This window comes from Oncorhynchus tshawytscha, linkage group LG07, assembly GCF_018296145.1.
Source record: "Oncorhynchus tshawytscha isolate Ot180627B linkage group LG07, Otsh_v2.0, whole genome shotgun sequence".
NCBI classification, from domain to species: Eukaryota; Metazoa; Chordata; class Actinopteri; order Salmoniformes; family Salmonidae; genus Oncorhynchus; species Oncorhynchus tshawytscha.
This window is the reverse complement of record NC_056435.1, coordinates 23,886,238-23,911,391: the sequence shown is the minus strand read 5'-3', so window position 1 is coordinate 23,911,391 and position 25,154 is coordinate 23,886,238. Positions and strand designations below refer to the sequence as shown.

The following is a 25,154-nucleotide window of genomic DNA, read 5'->3' as shown; positions in this document are numbered from 1 at the left end:
CTAGTAGGAATAAACCACCGGAATACTGATATTCATTCGATTTTTCTTCAAGGTTGGGAGATTATATGAAATTAGCCCTATTTTAAATTTGCGACTTCGACCCCAAATGACAAAATGTTTGTGTTCTTACCTTGAAAGCAGTCTATGGACAAGGAGACTACAATCTATGATTTGGTTACCGACTGCCATCAACCATTAATATTAAAAGATCCTATGCAGTGCCTTGCTGTAGTGATAACCCAACAAGGCTCAAACACTGCTTCCAACCTTCCCACTGTTTCTAGCATTTGCCTGTCTCCCGATCTCATTTCATTACTATCTGAATAAAGTGTCAAACTACCTAAAAAAATATTTTACATTTTAGCATACATTAAATGTACATTAAATACATTAAAAAATCTCAAAGTAACAAAGTCGTCAAATTCTGAGTGTTCATTTAATGTAAAGCATCCTGAATACACCTGACCTATGTTTTATTTATTTATTATCATAAAAAAGTTTTTTACCCTGGCCTAAGTCATGACAAAACACGTAGAATTGCAATAAATTTGCTTTAAAACAGTAAAATAGTCCTGGGGGAGGACGCCAAGTCCAGCAGTTGTGCCAAGGAATGAAATTCACAAAGAAAATCTCACTCCAAGCTTTCTTCAAAAGTTGGCAGCCCTGAAAACCAGTCTAATAGGCCTCTCTCTCATTTACACGTTGGAACATCTGTTTTTGGGACGGTCGGGGAAATTGTCTTTTTTCAATAGAAATGGCGCATGTCCTGTTGTAGCGTACCTCTTTGTTCAAATTCGCATCGCACTTTGAAGTCAACCCGGGATGGGATGGACTTGGTTGGCCAGCTCACATTCAACAAATCTGAAATACGTCATGCCTTACAGTACCAGACAAAAGTTTGGACACACCTACTCATTCAAGGGTTTTTCTTATTTTTTAAAACTATTTTCTACATTGTAGGATAATAGTGAAGACATAAAAACGATGAAATAACACATATGGAATAATGTAGTAACCCAAAAAAGTGTTCAACAAATTAAATAATATTTTATAAAAAGTAGCCACCCTTTGCCTTGATGACAGCTTTGCACACTCTGGACATTCTCTCAACCAGCTTCATGAGGAATGCTTTTCCAATAGTCTTGAAGGAGTTCCCACATATGCTGAGCACTTATTTTCCTTCACTCTATGGTCCAACTCAACCCAAACCATCTCAATTGGGTTGAGGTCAGGTGATTGTGGAGGCCAGGTCATCTGATGCAGCAATCCATCTCCTTGGTCAAATAGCCCTTACACAGCCTGGAGGTGTGTTTTGGGTCATTATCCTGTTGAAAAACAAATTATAGTCCCACTAAGGGCAAACCAGATGTTTTTGGGGGTTACTACATGATTCCATATGTGTTGTTTCATAGTTTTGATATCTTCACTATTATTATAATATGCAGAAAATAGTCAAAATAAAGAAAAACTCTTGAATGAGTAGGTGTGTCCAAACTTTTGGCCAACCCTAGTGATAGCATTCCCATTAGGAACAATGTTAAACTAAGGCGTTAATGCTATTCTAACATTGATCCAAATGAGAGTGCTGTGGCGCTAACACTGACCAACACTAGCACTGGTTTAAACATTGTTCCCAATGAGATCGCAAAGGCGCTAATGCTAGTCTGAGTTAGTAGCCGGACATTGCTAGTTCTCGGTGCTCCCTCCACAAAAAAATGGTCCCTGTATTCAACAATCCAAGATGGTGTCTCTGTTGCCCTGAATTACCTTCCAAATTCCCTTTTCAACTGTATTACTGCTGATCTGAAAAAACTAAGCACTATGAACAAAAATAAGCATTATAGTGGGTATGGAGATGACAGAGGAGCTAGAGGGAGTGGTGACGATGTTAAGTCAAACCATAGAAGTAGAATGTATAGACAATGTGAAATTCCATTCTCTTATATTTATTTTAGAATGGACTGAGTCGATTTTAATCGCTCCATAGGGAAGATACAGGCTCCGTCCCAAATGGCACCCTATTCTGTAGATAATGCATAAAACATTTTATGTACATTTTCCCCTTTTCCATTAACATTCCCTTCATTTAAAGCAGTTGCACAAAGCATATTGAGGTTAAATGTATCCTTAAATTATGTTAAAAGGTTAATGGTGCTCATGAGGTCCCTTAAGTGCTTAATTCAGTATAAATATCAATATAAACAGCCTTTCTGTGGTGGTGAATGTTGCTTTCCTCTGCCTACATAGTTAAATAATGGAAGATGCACACTAATGGCTTCAAAGCTATTTGGTTTGCTAGCTAGCTACTCTGTGTGATCTAGTTTGTCGAGCTAGAAAGGATTTGAAACAAGCTGAGAAAAAAAGTAAAAAGTGTTTTTATTATCATCTGAAACAATTTACTTCTCCTGTCTTGAATTTAGAAGTTATGTTTTGCGGTCTCCCAGAATAAATGCGATCTCTTTGACGAGGCGTTCAATGTTGCCAACTATTCATCAGTGAGCATCGCTATTGGCACCTTGATTTGTTGCTAGAAGTCGCTAGATGACGTTTTGCCATTGCCATGACAATGTCACACCACCAATTTGTCTTGCTGCGGCACAGCTGCAGTACCCGTCACAGTGTTTTCGTCCCATCTCCCACCCCCTCCCCTTGTGCTGTGACATTGCTGTGACTTCTGTTGCACAGACAGCTTTTCCCACGCTTGTTTGCGGCACAATTCAGTAGGAAAAGTCACTAAATGCTATCAGAAACGTACAAACCCTCAGTGTCAAAACTCCCCAAAGGCAGCCTGAGATGTAGCCGAATTTGTCACTAGACTCTTTTACAGTAAGTACAGTAAACATAGAACACTAAGTACAGTTTCCCTTGTCTAAATGTTGCAGAGAATGTCCTCTTTCAGATGCTCTTTTCCCAGGGTTGATAAGAGATAGAGCCAAATGTTTGATGCATGTAAAAAAGTCACAAATCCATCAGATCGTCGGTGATCCGACGCCATAAATCATAGTTTGTCAAAAATCGTGTTGAGTGTGTTGCTCAGCCTCTGATCAGCATGGTTGCACCATTCCTGTGCAGCAAGCATCTTGTTTCTTGACCCAGAACATCATGAATGTCACTCATTTATTTGTATACATGTTTTATTGACGCGTTTAACAAGTTTGAGACCCATACCTAGGAGAATAGGATGAATGGTGGGAAAAATTACGTTAAATAGTATTTTAGTGATTTCAAACGTCGGGCCACCGTGGAGAGGAGTGTGATTGTACTCACTGAACACAGCCTGCAGTCTAAGTCTGACTGAGAGTGATAATGAGACAGGACCTAGGACAGACACACACACGGACACACACAAATCATGCACAGCGACACACACACTTTCTCCCACTCACCCAAACACAAACCATCACACTCACACAAAGTAGATCTGCTTCAACATTAAAAAGCCATTAGCAGTATCATTACGAGGTGCAGCTAGCGCCAGTAGTGTCCAGTGTAGAGCCTCGGGCCCTCCAACAACAACAGGAGAGGTGTTTATCTTCCTGATGCCCACTGCCTTGGCTGTCTGCTGGCACTTCAGCTCTTTAGATAACAAAGCTATTCAATCTCTACTCCCATGGTAAGATTAGCTAGCTACAAATTCTGCCCGGGCTGATTTACAAGGAGCTCCTACAGAATAATGGCTCTTTGTTTTTGTTTTTGCAACTGTGTCCCAAATGGCACACTATTCCCTAATTAGAGCACCGCTTTTGACCGGGGTCCATTGGGCTCCAGTCTAAAGCAGTGCACTATGTAGGGAATAGGCCCATAGCTTCTTCAGAATGTCTTTAGCAAACAAACATAGTGGTCCCCAGAGAGAGACAGAGTTAGACAGACAACAACAGTAATTTAGAATAACGCTTGAATTATTCAAGTCTTACTGCTAATTTACATTATTTTTTACAACCAATTCTGTATTTTGAATGTAAATGGCATGTTATAGAAGTGTCCAGACATAATTTTCCTTGTGATTTCACTTGTTTTTGAGAAATTTACCCCAACCAGCGATATACTTCCTCATCCTCGTTTTGTATCCAAATATGCAATTTTAGAACAGGAAACGCTCTCAATGTAGGGATGCAGGTCTTTAGATGTTGTACACATGAAATGGTGTGATTCCAAACTTTATCCACAACGTTATATCCCATTTTGTGCAACTCGAATGGTTTTCCCTATCCAGCTGTTCCATTCTCCGTGTAGCCTGCTGCTAGAATGGACAGAGATGTTTAGCTCGAGTTGCAACAAAATGGAATGCACAGTGCCTTCAGAAAGCATTCAGACCCGTCGACTTTTCCCACATTTTGTTATGTTAACGCCTTATTCTAAAATGGATTACATTTTTTTTTTCTCATCAATCTACACACAATACCCCATAATGACGAACCGAAAACAGTTTTTTAAACACAGTGCCTTTGTAATGAGATTCGAAATTGAGCTCAGGTGCATCTCGTTTCCATTGATCATCCTTGAGACGTTTCTACAACTTGATTGGCGTCCACCGGTGGTAAATTCAATCGTTTGGACATGATTTGGGAAAGCACACACTTGTCCATATAAGGTCCCAAAGTTCTCAGTGCATGTCAGGGCAAATACCAAGCCATGCGGTCGAAGGAATTGTCCGTAGATCGCCAAGACAGGATTGTGTCCCCGAGAACACAGTGTCCTCCATCATTCTTAAATAGAAGAAGTTTGGAACCACCAAGACTTTTCCTAGTGCTGGCTGCCTGGCCAAACTGAGCACTCTGGGAGAAGGGCCTTGGTCAGGGAGGTGACCAAGAACCAGAGGGTCACTCTGACAGAGCTGTAGAGTTCCTCTGTGGAGATGGGAGCACCTTCCAGAAGGACAACCATCTCTGCAGCACTCCACTAATCAGGCCTTTATGGTAGAGTGGCCAGACGGAAACCACTCCTCTGTAAAAGGGACAGGACAGCCTGCTTGGAGTTTGCTAAAGGGCACTAAAATACACTCAGACCTTGAGAAACAAGACTCTCTGGTCTGATGAAAGCAAGAGTGAACTCTTTGGCCTGAAAACCAAGCGTCACGTCTGGAGGAAACCTAGCACCATCCCTATGGTGGTGGCCGCATCATGCTGTGGGGATGTTTTTCAGCTGCAGGGACTGGGAGACTAGCCAGGATCAAGGCGAAGATGAATGGAGCAAAGTACAGAGAGATCCTTGATGACAACCTGCTCCAGTGCGCTCAGGACCTCGGACTGGGGCGACGGTTCACCTTCCAACAGGACAACGACCAACACAGCCAAGACAACGCAGGAGTGGCTTCGGGACTAGTCTCAATGTCCTTGAGTGGCCCCGCCAGAGCCCGAACTTGAACCCGATGGAACATCTCTGGAGAGACCTGAAAATAGCTGTGCAGCGAAGCTCCACATCAAACCTGACAGACCTTGAGAGGACCTGCAGAGAAGAATTGGAGAAACGCCCCAAACACAGGTGTGCCAAGCTTGTAGCATCATACCCAAGAAGACTCTAAGCTGTAATCACTGCCAAAGGTGCTTCAACAAAGTACTGAGTAAAGGGTCTGAATACTTATGTAAATGTGATATTTCCGGGAGGTTTTTTTTGTTATTCAATTTCTAAAAAGCTGTTTTTGCTTTGTCATTATGGGGTATTGTTTGTAGATTGAATGGAACTAACAATTTTAGAATAAAACAATGTGGAACAAGTCATGGGGTCTAAAATGCACTGTAATGTTGCAGATAAAGTTCGGAATGACACAATTTAATGTGCACAACATCTAAAGACCCTGCATCACTATACTCTGAGAGCTTTGCAATTTCTGTTTGGTGTTTTTATTCGCACCTCCCATACTGCAGAATGAGCCATGGGGAAGTGTATCGCGAGTGGGGAAAGTTTCTCAAAAATAGAGATTTGGTTGTATAAAAGTAAACTTCTCCTTAAATGGATTGTCATTGTCTTGGAATGTTTCAGCTATAATAACTTTTCGGTGATGTAGCAATTGAATGTGTAATTTGGCAGATAGGCCTACATCAGCGACGATGGAAGAGTAGGAGAGAGAGCGTTATGGGAGGGAGGGCTAGTTGTCTGACCATCATTAGTGATGGTCAACGATCAGGCACAGTGTCTGCTGTCTGTGACAGGTCTGAGAGGACATTAGTGGGACTGTCTGACCTGAGGAGTTTTACTCATGCTGCTGTGCTACTCTTTAGGATCAGTCATACTGGCCAGTGGAATCAGTGTTGGTTCGACTGGGGATTACTGACTGGTTGGAGAGCATTGCCCCCCCCAACCATCAGAGATTGACCTAGGTACCAGGGAGTTAGAGGTTGTAACATAATCTAGGCTGTATCCCAAATGGCACCCTATTCCTTTCATGTGCACTATGTAGGGAATAGGGTGCCATCTGGGACACAGTCCTTCTCTGGAACATGGGGATGAGTAGGGTTGGTTTGTAGGCATCATTACTGTAGAATTTATGTGGCTCTGTTTCTCCCAAGAGCGCCCGGTGTACCCCTAATGAGCTCTCATATTCATCCTACTGCAAGAGATGAAACACAAGCACACGTGTGCGAGAACACGGACACACGCGCACACATAGACACACACAAACACACACAAACACACACACTGAGATGGAGGTGGCTTGGTCGTAATTGTGGCAGTAGTGGTGAATTGATTAGAATGCAAAATGCATTTTGCCTTTCATTTGACACAAACAGATGAGTGACTACAACAAACAGGGGAAAAAAGCACAAACAACAATATTAATCAACTGAATCATTAAGTTGAAATATTTTCTTTCTTGCTCTCTTTTCATTCTCTCTTTCTGCCCTTTCTTTCTCTCCCTCTCTTTCTCTCTCGCACTCTCTCTCTCTCCTCACCCCCAAAGGACAGCGCAACGATGCAGTTCTGTGCCAACAAACTGGACAAGAAGGACTTCTTTGGCAAGTCAGATCCTTTCATGGTGTTCTACAGGAGCAACGAAGACGGAACGTAAGGCTCTGTGTTCTGTGATCCTGATCCTGTTAAAGGGATAGTTCACCCGAATTACAAAATTACATATTTGTTTCCTTACCATGTAAGCAGTCTATGAACAAGGTATGACAGCAACCCATGCTTTGGTTATGGTACCTATGTTAGCATTTTCATGCTTCATGTCCAAATCATCCAAAATATCAAAAAACGAATGTGTAACTCAATGATGTTACTAATAGAAAATGTGGATATGAAATGCAAAAATGCTAATAGGTACCATTGACTTACATTGGATTTGTGCCACAAATGCAAACAAGTTAGCATTTGAATCAGTGGCCAGGTAAACAAAACCAAAACATGGATTGCTGTAGTACCTTGTCCATAGACTGCTTATAGGGTAAGGAAACCAATGTCATTGTGTAATTTCAGTGAACTATCCCTATAACATTGAGGGGGGTATTAATAAAAATCACCTAATAGCAGGAACCACACCACCTAGTGGTCATAACAAGGTCACATGGACATAAAGGATGGGACATAAACATACCTTTAATGACAAAATTCTCTGAACACTGTTTTACATTTTTACATTTTTTTTAACCAAAATTCACTGAGAATACATAACATAGGATGAAGAAACAATACTCCGAGCCGCAGCGCTGTACTGTATACTCTTTGTTGGGTTGGGATTGGGGTGGGGTCTGGGAGGTCTGTGGGAGGCTTTTGACAATTTCTTTGGATTCCTCATGTCTTACTCATTATTAGACAAGCATTTCTTAGGTACTATATTTCTTGAATATTCTATGAATCCTACAAATTAAAATGTCCAATTTGGGTGCAATCAATTAGCTTAATTTCCCAGAAATCTAATTATATTCCAACAAAATAATGTTGCAGGAATGCTAATCTTATCCGTTTCTAAACTATTTCAGAACAATGGTGGGTGTCATGTCTTGCATTACCAATCACACTGGTTTACTGTATCTCTACAGTGTGACAAATTATGCAGTGGAGAATTGGTGCGGTGGAGAATGCAATTAGAGAGAACACACAGAAGGCAAACAGGTCTTTGTATAAATAAATTAAACACACACCAGCAGGACTGAGCCAAACCCACCAGGGACCATAAAGCACCTCCCCATTCCTTAATAACAGGCTTCCAGCGTGTGCGTGTACGTGTGTATGTGTGTGTGTGTGCATGAGCCATACCCAGAGAGAATGTGCTATACAACACCCCCCAATCCCCTAACAGGCTACCAGAGTGCACTCTGTTGTCCCAGAGGCCCTTGCAGCGAGCGGTGTCAGACCATTTAAGGGCCACTGGTTTAGCGAGAGCCTGCACTTCTTAGCCCTTATCTTCATTCAGGCATTTCTTAAAGTGACAAGAGAGGATAGTGGCAAGCACAAATGTGCTAAAAGTGTCTGTGTAGGAGAGAGGAGAGGGACAAATTAGCGGGCGGCACGGCACACACACAAACACACATAGAAATGAGTACTTGGCGGATGCTGCTAAATGGACCGTGCTGTTCTAATGGCCAAAGGACCGAAGGCAACGAGGCAAGATGAAGTAAATCCCACAGCTCAGGATAACAGAGGGAACACACAATATTGTGCAAATCTAGATCTGCTCAAGCAGAATTGTGGTGGGTGGACACACTGGGTTGGTGTGCAGTCCCCGTTAGGTAAGGCACTCAAGTATCAAAACAATATGCAAATTGTATCACACCTGTGTGAGGGAGGAGAGAGAGTCATTATAATAGTGAAGGCCAAAAACACACAACTTTGTTTGGACAGCGATGTCGGTAAACAAAGATTATACACGGACGCTAATCATGAAGTTGCTGTTTTCAACACTATGAATTGTCTGTCTTTTAACCGGATACATTCTGTCCTTGTCTGTCTCTCCTCGATTATCTTTCTCTTCCCCTCTGGTCTTCTCTTCTTTCCTATCTCCTTTCTTTACTCCTGCCCAACTCTCTCTGTTTTCTCCCCTCTCTCCTCTCTCTACCCCCTCACTCTCTCCTGCAGGTTTACTATCTGCCATAAGACAGAGGTGGTGAAAAATACGTTGAATCCAGTTTGGCAGTCATTCACCATTCCAGTCAGAGCACTCTGCAATGGGGACTTTGACAGGTATAGAACTCGCCTCTCTCACTCCCTCTCGCCTCGCTCATCCCCTCTTACACCCTCACACCCTCTCATCCCACTGATCCTTCTCGCCCTCACTCTTCTTCACTGCCAGGCAATCTAGGCCTTCATGCAGTGTGTACTGAACATGTTGATCTTTGTTTTAATTCCGAATGATTTGTAACCGTGGAAGTGGCCTCACTCATGCTTACAGAAAGCTACGCACTTTATTGCTAGCGATTTGGCTGGAAAAGGCTAAAAGGTTCACCGAATATAATCAAATAAAAACGGATTGCATTATATTTCAGGGGTCAGATTCTTATTAAATAGGTTATAGGCCTAAATGTTTTTTTACCAAAGCAACAAAAATGTGACATGCTGAAGAAATGACTGTTTGATTTCCTCCAAATCATTGATCAGTGATAATTTAGTAACATTGTGACTTTTATTAATCTAGATATACTGAACTACAAATGTATTAGGGATCATTGGACGGACTATGATGGAGTCACAGCACAAGTGTACGGCAAGGTATAATGTGTTGGCCTAATTTTCCACCTGTACCTTTAGATCTAGCCGGTGGGGACTTCTATAACATTTCCATAGACAAGCCACTGTAGACTATAATATTACTGTGGCCTATTATTTTCTAATCTGCAACTGAATTAGACTATTCTTCACGTTACAAAAAAAAGTTTATAAAGCACTCAGCGGCTCAATAACTCTAGCCTCCACAGCACTGTCCAGAATGAACGGTGGGTGGTGGGATGGTCATCCAATACTGCTTCCAGCTCAGAATAAAATGGGCATTGGGTTTTCCCGTTGCCACTCCTGCTATTACAGTCCTTGGCCTTTCTGCGTGATGTTTACGTATATTTGATTTTGCACTGGCATTGAACATGGGAACGGCAGAACGTTTTTTTGCACTCATTCGGGATGATATTCTATCTCTTCATAAATATATTTATTTCCATATGCGTCATCTAATGTCGATTGGACTGAGGCATCTAACCACAGTGCCAGTAGGTACAAGGTTTCTAATGAAGACCATTATCTTATTTCTGGCGGAATTTAAATAAATAAAAACATTTTTCAGTTAAGAACAAATTCTTGTTTTCATTGATGGCCTAGGAACAGTGGTTTAACTGCTTTGTTCAGTGGTAGAACAACAGATTCGTACCTTGTCAGCTCAGGGATTCGAACTTGCAACCTTTTTGATTACTAGTCCAATGCTCTAACCACTAGGCTACCCTGCCGCTCCATTAAAAGCTGAATTAATAGAGGTATCTTTGCCCATAATTACCTCAATTGTCCGGTGTGATTTCTTTTCTTTTTAAATTAATTTCTTATTAACACTTTGTTCTAGCTAGCTATTTGTGTAGGTAGCTATCAAGTAAACGCAATGATACACCAAATGCTTTTGGGCAGAAAAAGTTCACGTCGATCCATGGAGGCAAAAAGGACAATGTCGGAGTATAATTCAATAAGGGAAAAGCTGCGAAATGGAGAGTTGAAAATGAAGAGTAAAAGTCATTTTTTGGGAAGGATTTGGTGAAGCGTTAACAGGGGATGATAGCAGTATTATGCACTATACACATTCGACAGTCACAAGAGCTGAACTTCAAATAGGCTCATGGCACGTCAAGGGAACGGTAGCCTATTGTTCAGATGGGTTAAATGAAACCTGAAATCTGGACACTGACTGTAGGTCTATAACCTTTCACAGCCTTAATATTAATTCCTGCAGAATGAAGCATTTCCTTGCAGTGAAATTATACACCAAATGTCGACGACGTGAAATAGGCAGTTTTTTTTTTTTTTTGGTCAATGTTTTGTAAGAGCCTCCTCGATGTTAGAGAACACTTGCCCCTCTCCTATTTGGATGCAAGCCATCCAAAACTTGGGCCTCACCCAGAATTTTTCAAAATTGTCAATGATCTCCAAATCCATTGAGGAACAGCAGGATTTAAGCCAGTAGTGTAGACCGAGGAGACGACTAAAGTCTGACGTGCTTATACTCAGATATCAGAAACAGTGATCTACAAGAACCAACCACGATGTGAGACAAGATTTGACAGTGACAGCCAGGTAATCGAGCTAGCCTGCTAATGTCAGCTCCAGGAGTTGGTAAAAACCCAGCCGAACACAGTGTAAAATGTATAAGTGTTTTTTTTCAAGTATAAAACACAGTGGTGTGTCGCTACTCCAAATGTTCTGCTTCTTACTTCCTGGTCACTTTAACTTTGACAGGTAATTAACGTCTACAGTACATTTCTCTTAGCCATGTACACTCTTATGTCCATAAAGGGTTGTGTTTGCGGATTGACAGTGATTAAAAGTTGAAATAAATTTCAAGAAGCAAAATGGCAGTCAACGAATTTTAAACCAAACGGAATCTTTACTCAAGTATTTATTTAACAACGACAGACTCTTAGGCTGAAATCAGTGTTTAAAGAGGAGGTCTGGTTATGATTTTTGCCCTGAATGGCCTGGTCTCGGGGATAAGCCGTTAGCCATAGTGTTAACAGTCAACATAATCACATGGTAATCTTCACATGTCGTTCTGTCAGGGTCCACTTACCACTATAAAGCCCCCTGAAACAGTAAGCTGGAGACGATAGGCCCTAAGACCATTAGGACATAAGATAGGCCCTATGACCACTTAAAGCTAGAATCCTTCATTAAAACAATGACAAAGCGGATACCCCACTTCTGTTTAGGTAAAAAGCTGAGGAATAGGCCTGGAGAAATGTAACCACTCTAAAATTCATAGACAAAGCAATGGTTACATGGACTGTTCATCCATGATATCACACTTCTAATTGAGGCTATACAGTGTTTGTTAACATTTACATTGTTTGCAAACATTTGAGTAAAGCAAGCTTATATTTTGGGTTCTGATGGGGTATGACAGTTGAACTTAGCTCATGAGGCATATATAAGTTATATTCTTCAAGAATCAATGGGTATATATCATTAATTTAGAAGTTAAATGAATGTAGCAACTAAGGGAAAGGGGGATACCTACTCAGCTCTACAACTGAAATGTGTCTTCCGCATTTAACCCAACCCCTCTGAATCAGAGAGGTGTGGGTAGCTGCCTTAATGGGATAACTGTCTTTTAATGGGTTAACTGTCTTGCTCAGGGGTAGAATGACAGATTTTTACTGTAAGTTTGATGTAACTTACTCTGTGGATGATGTCTGCTGAATGGATATACTGCAAAACAGACAAATAGTTAAACTGCATACAGTACCTATGACAACCTATACCTGCACCTATGAAAACACACACACAGGCCTACCTTGAGACCCCGGCGGAGGATCTGGTATATGAGGAACTGAACGTGGTCGTCCGTCAGGTTCTGACACTTGACGATATTGTTGAGGTCCGCCCCCATCAGGTGGGTCACCAGGTACCTGCCAATCACAACCCAAAAAAAGGAAAGACGGGCCCAATGCTCTAACCACTAGGCTGGATTCTAGCTTTAAGAGATGAGACGGTGATATAGCAAAATGCACTTCAGATATTTGGCTTATGTAAGACATACGAACAACAGAGAGAGAAGAGTTTAGATAGAGAGGGAGGAAGACAGAAAGAAAGGGAGGGAGGAGGAGGACTTAAACATGGGTTGACTATAGAGAAAGAGAGGAAGAATAAGAAAGCGAGAGAGAAATGAGAAACTGGATTTTTTTTAAAGACCATACATGTTGGATGCTACTTTCTCTGTACAGGTCAAAGCAGGATTTCCCTATAGCCTCCTTCCCTGCCTTCTCTCGCACCCCCTTGCTCTCTCGTTCTCTCTCTCTCTCCTTCCCCCCTTTCTCTCTCTCTCTCTCTCTGCTCAGAAAAAGCTGAGTTGCTTAGCCTTCTGTGACAAATTACTACACCCAAATTCTGCAGAAATAAATCCAAATATCATTCCCAGGTTTTTCTCTGTGTCTAGATACAAATGTATTGTGGGTGCCCCAAAGGAGTGTGGGTAAACAGGTCGGGGTCACTGAGTGTCAGCCGACAAATCAAACATCAGACATAGTGAGGTCATCACCCTGTCAGAATCAATCAGACATGGGGGATTGAGATGTGTTACAGGAGAGCCTTTCCTAGAATGCCTCTCTGCCTCTCTCTAACAGACAAACACACACAAAAACAAAAATACACACATGCACAAACACAGACACTTTAGCATGGACACACGTGCATGCACACACACATGCATACACACACACACACGAACACACATGCGCATACACACACACTCCGCCTCAGTGTGAGTGAAATAGGATCTGACAGGGGCAGACCTGGAAACACTACATGTGTCATGAGATATCACAAAGCCCAGAGCAGAGAACAGCCAACCGGTTACACACTGGGTTTGTGTGGGTGTGTGTGTGTGTGCGCGCATGCATGTGTAGGTGGTATGTTCAGTATAATGTGTATGTTGTGTGGTTTATATCTCGTGGCTATGTTCATCTTATTTAGCATCAATACATATCGTAAATGACAAGTACGAACAGGCTGTGATTTGTAGACAGAGAATCAGACACCACACAAACGACAGACTCATTTATTAATATAGCATGTAGATGTACCCTGTCCGCTCCTTGAGTGTCCTGGGAAGAGGGGGGTGAGAGGAAAGGAGCGGAAATGGGAAATTAATTTTGTCAGTCCGGCCTACGCTGTCTATATGCTTCAGAGGACATTCCATCCCAGGACTGTCTTCCTCATTAGCATGGTAGTCTATATGAGTCTGTCTGAGTCAAAGCAACTATTTCTTCCCAGGCTGGGGAAGATCGCAAACAGAGCCACGAAATTAGGGCTGAAGTGGTGGTGTTGTTTTTCACAAGCGTAGCAGCTCATGTACTCATTCTTGTGATCTCTCGTGGGGTGTGTTTGGGTTATTAGTGAAGGAGACATATGCCTGTTTGAATTATCGTCTTAAATGATGTTAGGAACCCCACTTGGAAGATTGGTTTATTAGAGAGACAACGTGAGGGTTTTTAAAAGCATGATTTCGCTGGGAAGACACAGCAACAGAAGAAGACATCCTGCCTTGTGTTACTGTATGTTTGGTCTGGAGTACACTCATAGAAAAATAATCTAGAATCTAAAAGGATTCTTTGGCTGTATCCATGGGAGAATAATTTGAATAACCCTTTTTGGTTCCACCTGGATCCCAAAAGGGTTCTACCTGAAACCAACCAGGGTTCTCCTAATGGAGATAGCCACAGAACCCTTTTGGAACCTTTTTTTCTCCTGACCTGTTACTGCTTGGCGGACAGTCAAAGAGAGGATGATTGATAGGGCCTGCAGGGCATGGTGTCTTTCATGTTCCTCCCCGACATAACACACACACATGCGCGCGCGTAAGTGATGATGCACGAGAAGCCGGTGTTTGAAGGATATATTGGCACGGTTATTAGGCCCGAGACGAAGTCAATAATACATAATACATAAATAATTTATTCCAATGCTAATTGCTTACATGTTCAATTAAAAACGTGTCACAGGATTGTCGAGACTTATCAAAACAACCATTACAAACCACATTCGTAAAGGACATTCGTAGAGGACTTCGTCCGGTTATATTATAGTACAGTGTTTTGTTCCGGGGCTGGTGACATAAAACACTTTCACTTCTGTGCCTTCTGAAAAGAAAAACATATCAAATCTGTTTTGGTTTTGTTGAAAATAGTTGTTCTTTTTCAATCCAAATTTTTTTTATTTTAAATTTAAATAAAAACACTGGGTCAGCTGATTTAGGGAAAAGGTACTATTAACAAATTTATGTAGGATCTGAATCATCATCAACCAGTGGTTCGTTCTAAATGTTCCATTGTCATACTGGCTGGCAACGTTCTTATCCCTTGCTTGCTACCTAGCCAACTACAGCTAATTTACAGACACGTCAAAAAGTGCAGCCAGAATAACAGAAAAGTAGCTGCATTGGCATTTGTTTAAGCTGTTTTCAAGTTACATTTTTTGGGATACATCCATAACAATGAGCTAATGAGGCGCGATTTTGCCTGGCATAGAAAATGTGCTCTCTCGTCAGGACACTGTTCAGAGGAGCTAGCCAACAACACAGCTAACACAATCACTTCAAACTGAAGCTGGAAAGACAAGCTGCACTTTGTTTCGTTTTACCTTTTTTCAATTGACATTTCTTTGTATATACATCCATAAAAATTATGCAAGCTGATTCATGATTTCAACTGGCTGAGAAACGCTTCCTGCCTGTCTGTCTCGTTCCGACTCCCGACAAGTTCATTACTATGGGATGGCTGGAGACTGAATTTGAATATTCAAACAATGTTGCAAATGTCAGAGAGACAGACAGCAAGATTTATACAAATCTCCTCTGTTGAAAACGAAATGTTAGTCTAAAAGAAATGTGAGATAATGTCTAGCTGCTTTTTATAGTGGAGATCAATTTTATAAAGTGCCTGGCTGGGATGATGAGACAGTGGATTACGCATTCAGATCATACTGCCATCCAGGACCTCTATACCAGGCGGTGTCAGAGGAAGGCCCTAAAAATGGTCAAATCCACCCTAGTCATAGACTGTTCTCTTTGCTACCGCATGGAAAGCGATACCGGAGCACCAAGTCTAGGTTGAAAAGGCTTAACAGCTTCTACCCCCAAGCCATAAGACTCCTGAAGAGCTAATCAAATGACTATTTGCATTGTCCCCCCCCACCCTCTTTTATGCTGCTGCTACTCTGTTTAGTATCTATGCATAGTCACTTTAACTCTACCTACATGTACATACTACTTCAATTACCTCGACTAACCTGTGCCCCCGCACATTGACTCTGTACCGGTGCTCTTTAATTATTTGTTATTTTTTTCGTTAACACTTATTTTTCTTAAAACTGCATTGTTGGTTAAGGGCTTGTAAGTAAGAATTTCATTGTTGTATTCAGCGCATATGACAAATAAAATGTGTATATATATTTAGTCGGTGGTAACTTGTGGAATAGACACCTGTTGGAATGTCGTTTTAACCAATCAGCATTCAGGATTAGACTAACCCGTTGTATAAACACAGACACACACACACTTCTTAGTTGATAGATCCTCTGGGGGAAAGGCTCACAACCCTGAAGATACTGCCACTACAGATAGAAGAGAGGAGGGAGGGAGAGAGATGCAGGGAGCGAGGGAGGAACGTAATATGTTAGATGTAGCCCTTTTTCTTAGCGGCAGAAAACATCTCTGATGTCTAACTTCATTTTATACTGTGTTGATGTGGAAATGGGGAGAGAAGGCAGAGGAAGGGTGGGAAGGAGGAGGGAGAGAGAGAAAGACAGAGAGGGAAGTATTTTAGCTGTGCCACTTTTTGGCTCTGATGTCTCTTAGTTAGAATCTCAACTGTGTTTAGTGGGGGCTGGGGGAGAAGGGGGAGAGGGGGAGAAGGGGGAGAGGGGGAGACGAGGAAAGGAGAGAGAAAGATTAAAAACGAGAGAAGGATGAAGCGATGCTTCTAAAGTTTTATAAGTCTGCAAAAAAACTCTCAACGGCATCGCGTTTGTCACCCCCCATCATCGATTTGTCATCTGCTTTTGGGAAAATGTGACGGCAGGTATTTTTAACCTGAGCAAATTTGCATTCGCTGCGGTTTAGCTCAGAATTTTTCCTTCTCATAGATGTAAGTTGATCCTTCCTCATTTGAAAATATCAGCAACAAGCCATAGGCTCTGATTCTACCGATACAACGTTTCTTGCAACGATGCCAGTGCGAAACTTTATCTCAGAGTTCCTAACAGTCAGAGATGAAAATGTATTACAATACAGCGAAAATATATTTACATTTTTCAAATCCATTACACATGCTTGTGGAGAGTGTTGGATTAGATGTACAGTACCAGTCATGGGTTCAGACACACCTGCTCATTCCAGGGTTTTTGTTTATTTTTACTATTTCCTACATTGTAGAATAATAGTGAAGACGTCAAAACTATGAAATAACACATATGGAATCATGGAGTAACCAAAAAACAAATCAAAATCGATTTTATATGTGAGATTCTTCAAGGATTCTTCAAGCCACCCTTTGCCTTGATGACAGCTTTGCACACTCTTGGCATCCTCTCAACCAGCTCCATGAATGCATTTTATTTAACAGGTGTGCCTTGTTAAATGTTAATTTGTGGAATTTCTTTCCTTCTTAATGCATTTGAGGCAATCAGTTGTATTGTGGAAAGGTAGGGGTGGTATACAGAGGACAGCCCTATTTGGTAAAAGACTAAGTCCATATTATGGCAAGAACAGCTCAAATAAGCAAAGAGATACGACAGTCCGTCATTACTTTAAGACATGAAGGTCAGTCAATTCGGTAAATTTCAAGAACTTTGAAAGTTTCTTCAAATGCAGTCGCAAAAACCATCAAGCGTTATGATGAAACTAGCTCTCATAAAGACCGCCACAGGAAAGGAAGACCCAGAGTTACCTCTGCTGCAGAGGATAAGTTCATTAGTGTTAACTGCACCTCAGATACATCTCAACATCAACTGTTCAGAGGAGACTGCGTGAATCAGGCCTTCGTGGTCTGATTCTAGCTGCAAAGAAACCACTACTAAAGGACACTTATAAGAAGAAGAGACTTACTTGGGCCAAGAAACACAAGCAATGGACATTAGACCAGTGGAAATCTGTCCTTTGGTCTGATGAGTCCAAATTAGAGATTTTTGGTTCCTACCACCATGTCTGTGAGACACAGAGTAGGAGAACGGATGATCTCTGCATGTGTGGTTCCCAACGTGAAGCATGGAGGAGGTGTGGGGGTGCTTTGCTGGTGACACTGTCGGTGATTTATTTCGAATTCAAGGCACACTTAACCAGCATGGCTACCACAGCATTCTGCAGCGATACGCCATCCCATCTGGTTTGCGCTTAGTGGACAATGACCCAACAGAAGGGGTTTATAAATCAATTTTATTTGATCAGATACTGTATGTTGACAGGTAGATATTTCAGTGGACTGGATAAATCATCTGCAATGGGACTCATCTGGTTAAATAAAGCATGAATAAAATAAAATCCTCACGATTTGCCCCTTTCATAATCTGCTAGTTTATTATGAAAAATATAATCTCTTGTTTCCCCCTCTTTAATCTGATTATTACGTTGTTGTTTTTTCATAGGAACTGTGAATAATGAATGCTGCTGTTTTCTGTTTAGGAGTGAAACGGTAAAATCACCCAGCCTTGAAATTACACAGCATGGAGCTGTAGAGACGTGGCTTCCTGAGTGTTATTGTCAAGGAGGCTTGTTTGTTTATTAGGGGCTTGAAAAGCCTCAGTGAAAACTAACTAATGACCTTGTTGGTGAGGTGAGGCAGGGCCTTACAAAGACATTTGGAGGCCTTTATTTTCTGCAAAGTCACACTCACCCCACTGTAAGCAAGATTTTAGCCTACTGCTCAAAGAGCCGGCGAAGAGGGGTGGGCTATCAATTTATCATGGTGAATGTATATTACGTAAATCAGCTAGCTAGCTAGTTAGCTATGCTGTTGAAACAATCTAACTGGTATTTGCTGGTGATTGGCGTTTGTTCTGCTGCTGGCATCTTGCTTTTAGGCCCACTAAGAAACAGTCCCGTTGAAGCCTTTCATATGTTCCTGACTGTGAGATGACATATGCAACTTTAAAGGGAGCCACTGCTACACTACTGTTCGGCAGCGGTAGCTTCTGCCAGAAGGTTGAGTGCAGTGCCGCACTCGTGTGAGGGCAGAATCTACAAGATTCAAAAATGAGAAATAATCTAGTTTGCAATTCATTTAAATAATAAGAGAGAAAATAGACTACGAGTGAAATAAAAGTTGAATCATAAAAAAAAACACCAATCTGAAAGGGCACTTTTCTCATAGGAGGGAAAAGGGCAGGTGCTTCGGCAACCTGATGTGTGTGTGTGTGGCTTAGTTGGTAGAGAATGGTGCTTGCAATGCCAGGGTTGTGGGTTTGATTCCCATGGGGACTAGATTGAAAAAAAAAGTACAAATGTGTATGCTCTCACTACTGTAAATTGCTCTGGATAAGAGCAGGTGCTAAATGACTCAAATGTGAATGTTATTGCTCCTCATTAAAATGTTACTGCTCCCTTGCAGTCAAACATGTGATTTCCTGTGTTTTATACAGTATATATTCACACACTATGAGTTTAGAATAATACTGTAATGATTATGATAATGCCCTTTTAGCTGTTTGAAAATACCCGCTGAAATATCAGCCTGTTTTGGTGGGATGGTGTTTTGGCCTGCCCGGTGACATCACCAAACGGCAAATTAGTTAATAGACCAATAAGAAAGAGAGTTCCAAACATCTCTGCCAATAACAGCTAGTTTTCAGTTTTCCCCTCCCCACTCAGACCACTCCCAGACAGTCCTATCAAAATTCTTGCTTGAGAAATGTCTCTTTGCTAAGAAGCTATTTTTGTGTCTTCTTGGCCATTTTAATTGAAAACAATCACAGTAAGGTTCATTCTTACCCGGACGTGATTTGATATTGAGATCAAAAACAGTTGCATTGGACCTTTAAGAAAAGGCTGTAGCGATCATTCCTTTCTGTCTTGTTTGATGTTTGTTTAAAGCCGTGCAGAACAAACACACACACACACACACAATCACAACGCCTGCCTCAGGACATGTTCCTCTTTTCAGCTTTGACTGATGAGTCAATCCACAGCGGCAATCTTAAGCAGCTTGAACCCAATTACTCAGAATGTGTGTTTGTGTGCGTGCATTTGTGTTTTCTAAGAGGTTCTTAGGACACCCATCTTCTAAAGCATATCTGACCACTCAAGCAAGACACTCCACTACACTAATTACTTCATAAATAATGACCAACAGCTAAAGTTCAATAGCCTACAATAGCTCTATGTATTACTTGTAACAATGGACAGATGGGGATTCATTGTTATATTTCCACCATGTCTCTCGTGTGTTACACCCATGAGCCATAGATAGGTGCTGTAAGATTGCCGAACATCTGTAATGGGTGTGTTTTCACAATGCAGATATTGATTTTACCAGTCTGTAAAGTGAATCCCCATGTTTGACTCTCTGGTCTATGACAACCTTGAGCAAAGTGTGCTTCAGTAACATCCGTCTGTTGGTGTGTGTTTCCTGTCGTTTCAGAACGATCAAGATAGAGGTGTACGACTGGGACCGAGATGGCAGGTGAGTGCAGGTGATGGTCGGATAGATTAGGAGGAGAGGGAGTTTGAGCCAACAGTTTGTAATCAATGTGTGTTCTCATGGATTCACAATGTTGATTTTGTCTTTAGTAGACATTGTATTACACTGAACACCTTCCTAATATTGAGTTGCACCCCCTCTTTCGCCCTCAGAAAAGCCTCAATTCATTGGGGCATGGACTCTACAAGGTGTCGGAAGTGTTCCACAGGGATGCTGGCCCATGTTGACTCCAATGCTTCCCACGGTTGTGTCAAGTTGGCTGGATGTCCTTTGGGTGGTGGACCATTCTTGATACACATGGAACCTGTTGAGCGTGAAAAACCCAGCAGCGTTGCAGTTCTTGACACAAACCGGTGCGCCTGGCACCTACTACCGTACCCCATTCAAAAGGCACATCGTTTTTTTTGTCACCCTCTAAATGGCACAAATACATAATCCGTGTCTCACGGCTTAGAAATCCTTCTTTAAACTGTCTCATCCCCCTTTATCTACACTGACTGAAGTGTATTTAACAAGTGACATCAATGAGGGATCATAGCTTTCACCTGAATTCACCTGTTCCTAATGTTATTTACACTCAGTGTATGTTTCACGAAGAGTTTATTATCGGTCCAGAGGAACCTGAATGTAATATAGCCATGTTTATCCTATAACTTTCACTAGCTCAAAGGGTGAAAAAAAGACGTGCCGATTATGTTATTGAAATTACGGATGTCTTCCGGCTTCTCCCCGTCCTCCCTCCACCTTCTCTCTCCTGTGTTCTCTCTTCTCCCCGTCCTCCCTCCACCTTCTCTCTCCTGTGTTCTCTCTTCTCCCCGTCCTCCCTCCACCTTCTCTCTCCTGTGTTCTCTCTTCTCCCCGTCCTCCCTCCACCTTCTCTCTCCTGTGTTCTCTCTTCTCCCGTCCTCCCTCCACCTTCTCTCTCCTGTGTTCTCTCTTCTCCCCGTCCTCCCTCCACCTTCTCCTCCTGTGTTCTCTCTTCTCCTGTCCTCCCTCCACCTTCTCTCTCCTGTGTTCTCTCTTCTCCCCGTCCTCCCTCCACCTTCTCTCTCCTGTGTTCTCTCTTCTCCCCGTCCTCCCTCCACCTTCTCTCTCCTGTGTTCTCTCTTCTCCCCATCCTCCCTCCACCTTCTCTCTCCTGTGTTCTCTCTTCTCCCCATCCTCCCTCCACCTTCTCTCTCCTGTGTTCTCTCTTCTCCCCGTCCTCCCTCCACCTTCTCTCTCCTGTGTTCTCTCTTCTCCCCATCCTCCCTCCACCTTCTCTCTCCTGTGTTCTCTCTTCTCCCCGTCCTCCCTCCACCTTCTCTCTCCTGTGTTCTCTCTTCTCCCCATCCTCCCTCCACCTTCTCTCTCCTGTGTTCTCTCTTCTCCCCGTCCTCCCTCCACCTTCTCTCTCCTGTGTTCTCTCTTCTCCCCGTCCTCCCTCCACCTTCTCTCTCCTGTGTTCTCTCTTCTCCCCATCCTCCCTCCACCTTCTCTCTCCTGTGTTCTCTCTTCTCCCCTCTCTTCTGCTCTCTCCTCTCTCCTCTCCTGTCTTTTCTCCTCTCTCATCTCTCTGTCAGCCATGACTTCATAGGCGAGTTCACCACTAGTTACCGGGAGCTGGCTCGAGGCCAGAGCCAGTTCAATGTCTATGAGGTGAGCTTTTCTTTCATTTATTTCATCATATAGCTTCTGTTAGGGGATCAAAAAGTTTAGGGCTGCGTCCCAAATGTATTTTATTTAACAAGAATAATACCCCTGATGTCCTCTTTTGCAAGGGGGACCTGGGCAAGGTCGGGTGATAACTAATGACACCTTATTCCCTATAGTGCACTCCTTTTAACCAGGGCCCATAGGATTAAAGTAGTGCACTAAATAGGGAATAGGGTGCCATTTGGGATGCACACTAAAACTCAACTTCAGTCCTCCAGGATCATAGACAAAGTGTCTGTTGTTTTCACCCATGATGCCTTTTCTTGACGCCTCTGGTCTAAATCAATGACTAATTGACTGGGAAACCAATGTTGCTGTTGTCCTCAAGCATTAGAGTTCTTGAGCAATTAGGAATGTGTATAGAATGTCTTACCTTATCCGATGACCGTTGCGTTAGGAATGCATCTGGAAAGTCCTCTAATACCTAACACGTGTTTTTGAAGGGACTCTATGCATGCAGGTGGTTCAAAGACAGCGTGACAAATATTCCAATACCCTTACTGCATTACAACTCTCCTCCTCTATCACCCCTCCGCCCCCCACTCCTCCTCCCCCGTCCTCACCCTCATTCACCCTGCTCTATTCTTGTTTATGTGTTTATTTTGCAATAGAACTAATGAATGCTCCTCTCTGATCCCTCTGGTCCCTCCCGACACACACACACGAACGAATGCACACGTGCAAACACACACACACACACACACACACACACACACGTAGTTCTGTTCTGTCAGGAATATAGAGAAACCATCTCCGCATCGTATAACGTCAGCAGAGATTTATTCCATGCATTTATAATTCCCTTTGTTTAAGTGTGTGTGTGTGTGTGTGTGTGTGTGTGTGTGTGTGTGTGTGTGTGTGTGTGTGTGTGTGTGTGTGTGTGTGTGTGTGCGTGTGTGTGTGCGTGCGTGCGTGCGTGCATGCGAGCAGTAGGCTAAAATCTTGCCTACAGTAGCACCTAGATCTTCTGCACAGATTCATCAGTGAATCTCCGTAAGACAACAATAATGGGGTTCCATAACGGTCCAGTTACCAGGAACACAAATACAAATTCCATCTAGACGTTGCCCTTGACAACACAAAGAACTATACCTGCCTCGGCCTCAACATCAGCACCACAGGTAACTGTGAACGATCTGTGAGACAAGGCAAGAAGGGCCTTCTACGCCATCAAAAGGAACATACAGTACAATGTGCACAACGTAAAACACCAAATAATGCATGCAGAGCAGAATTAGGACGATACCCGCTAACTATCAAAATCCAGAAAAGAGCCATCAAATTCTACAACCATCTAAAAGGAAGCAATTCTCAAACCTTCCATAACAAAGCCATCACCTACAGAGAGATGAACCTAGAGAAGAGTCCTGCAGCACATTTAGAAAGACAGAGCAAAACTGGAATGTTATTTGTCCCTAGACAGAGAGTATACAGTGGCAGAATACCTGACCACTGTAACTGACCCAAAATTAACGAAAGATTTGACTTTGTACAGACTCAGTGAGCATAGCCTTGCTATTGAGAAAGGCCGCCGTAGGCAGACACAGCTCTCAAGAGAAGACAGGCTATGTGCACGCTGCCCCAAAAAATAGGTAGAAACCAAGCTGCGCTTCCTAACCTCCTGCCAAATGAATGACCAGATTAGAGAGACAAACTCAACAAAACAAGAAACGTCCCCTCACTGTCAACTGTGTTTATTTTCAAACTTAACATGTGTAAATATTTGTATGAACATAACAAGATTCAACAACTGAGACATAAACTGAACAAGTTCCACAGACATATGACAAACAGAAATGGAATAATGTGTCACTGAACAAAGGGGGGTCAAAAAAGTAACAGTTAGTATCTGGTGTGGCCACCAGCTGCATTAAGTACTGCAATGCATCTCCTCCTCATGGACTGCACCAGATTTGCCAGTTCTTGCTGTGAGATGTTACCCCACTCTTCCACCAAGGCACCTGCAAGTTCCCGGACATTTCTGGGGGGAATAGCCCTAGCCCTCACCCTCCGATCCAATAGGTCCCAGATGTGCTCAATGGGATTGAGATCCGGGCTCTTCGCTGGCCATGGCAGAACACTGACATCCCTGTCTTGCGGGATATCATGCACAGAACGGGCAGTATGGCTGGTGGCATTGTCATGCTGGAGGGTCAAGTCAGGATGAGCCTACAGGAAGGGTACCACATGAGGAAGGAGGATGTCTTCCCTGTAACGCACAGCGTTGAGATTGCCTGCAATGACATCAAGCTCAGTCTGATGATGCTGTGGCACACCGCCCCAAACTATGACGGACCCTCCACCTCCAAATCGATCCCGCTCCAGAGTACAGGTCTCGGTGTAACGCTCATTCTTTCGACGATAAATGCGAATCCAACCATCACCACTGCTGAGACAAAAGCGCGACTCATCAGTGAAGAGCACTTTTTGCCAGTCCTGTCTGGTCCAGCGACGGTGGGTTTGTGCCCATAGGCGACATTGTTGCCGATGATGTCTGGTGAGGACCTGCCTTACAACAGGCCTACAAGCCCTCAGTCCAGCCTCTCTCAGCCTATCACGGACAGTCTGAGCACTGATGGAGGGATTGTGCGTTCCTGGTCTAACTCAGTCAGTTATTGTTGCCATCCTGTACCTGTCCCGCGGGTGTGATGTTCGGATGTACCGATCCTGTCCAGGTGTTGTTACACGTGGTCTGCCACTGCGAGGACAATCGGCAGTCCATCCTGTCTCCCTGTAGCGCTGTCTTAGGCTTCTCACAGTATGGACATTGCAATTTATTGCCCTGGCCACATCTGCAGTCCTCATGCCTCCTTGCAGCATGCCTAAGGCACATTCACGCAGACGAGCAGGGACCTTACTTAGGCATCTTTCTTTTGGTGTTTTTCAGAGTCAGTAGAAAGGCCTCTTTTGTGTCCTAAGTTTTCATAACTGTGACCTTAATTGCCTACCGTCTGTAAGCTGTTAGTGTCTTAACGACCGTGCCACAGGTGCATGTTCATTAATTGTTTATGGTTCATTGAACAAGCATGGGAAACAGTGTTTAAACCCTTTACAATGAAGATTTGTGAAGTTATTTTGATTTTTACGAATTATCTTTGAAAGACAGGGTCCTGAAAAAGGGATGTTTATTTTTGATTTTTTTCCCTCAGA

General features: G+C 42.7%; 1 protein-coding gene across 2 annotated transcripts in view; it reads left to right on the top strand.

Annotated features, from left to right (window-relative positions):
• The window catches only part of cpne5b (copine Vb), a 189,470-nt gene that overhangs the window by 122,569 nt on the left and 41,747 nt on the right, over positions 1–25,154 (top strand). For both annotated transcript variants that reach the window (XM_042324199.1, XM_042324200.1), the window contains 4 exons: positions 6,899–7,002; positions 9,013–9,117; positions 20,250–20,291; positions 21,872–21,947. In XM_042324199.1, coding sequence (XP_042180133.1) covers positions 6,899–7,002; positions 9,013–9,117; positions 20,250–20,291; positions 21,872–21,947 — 327 coding nt within the window. The remainder of the gene's footprint in view (positions 1–6,898; positions 7,003–9,012; positions 9,118–20,249; positions 20,292–21,871; positions 21,948–25,154) is intronic.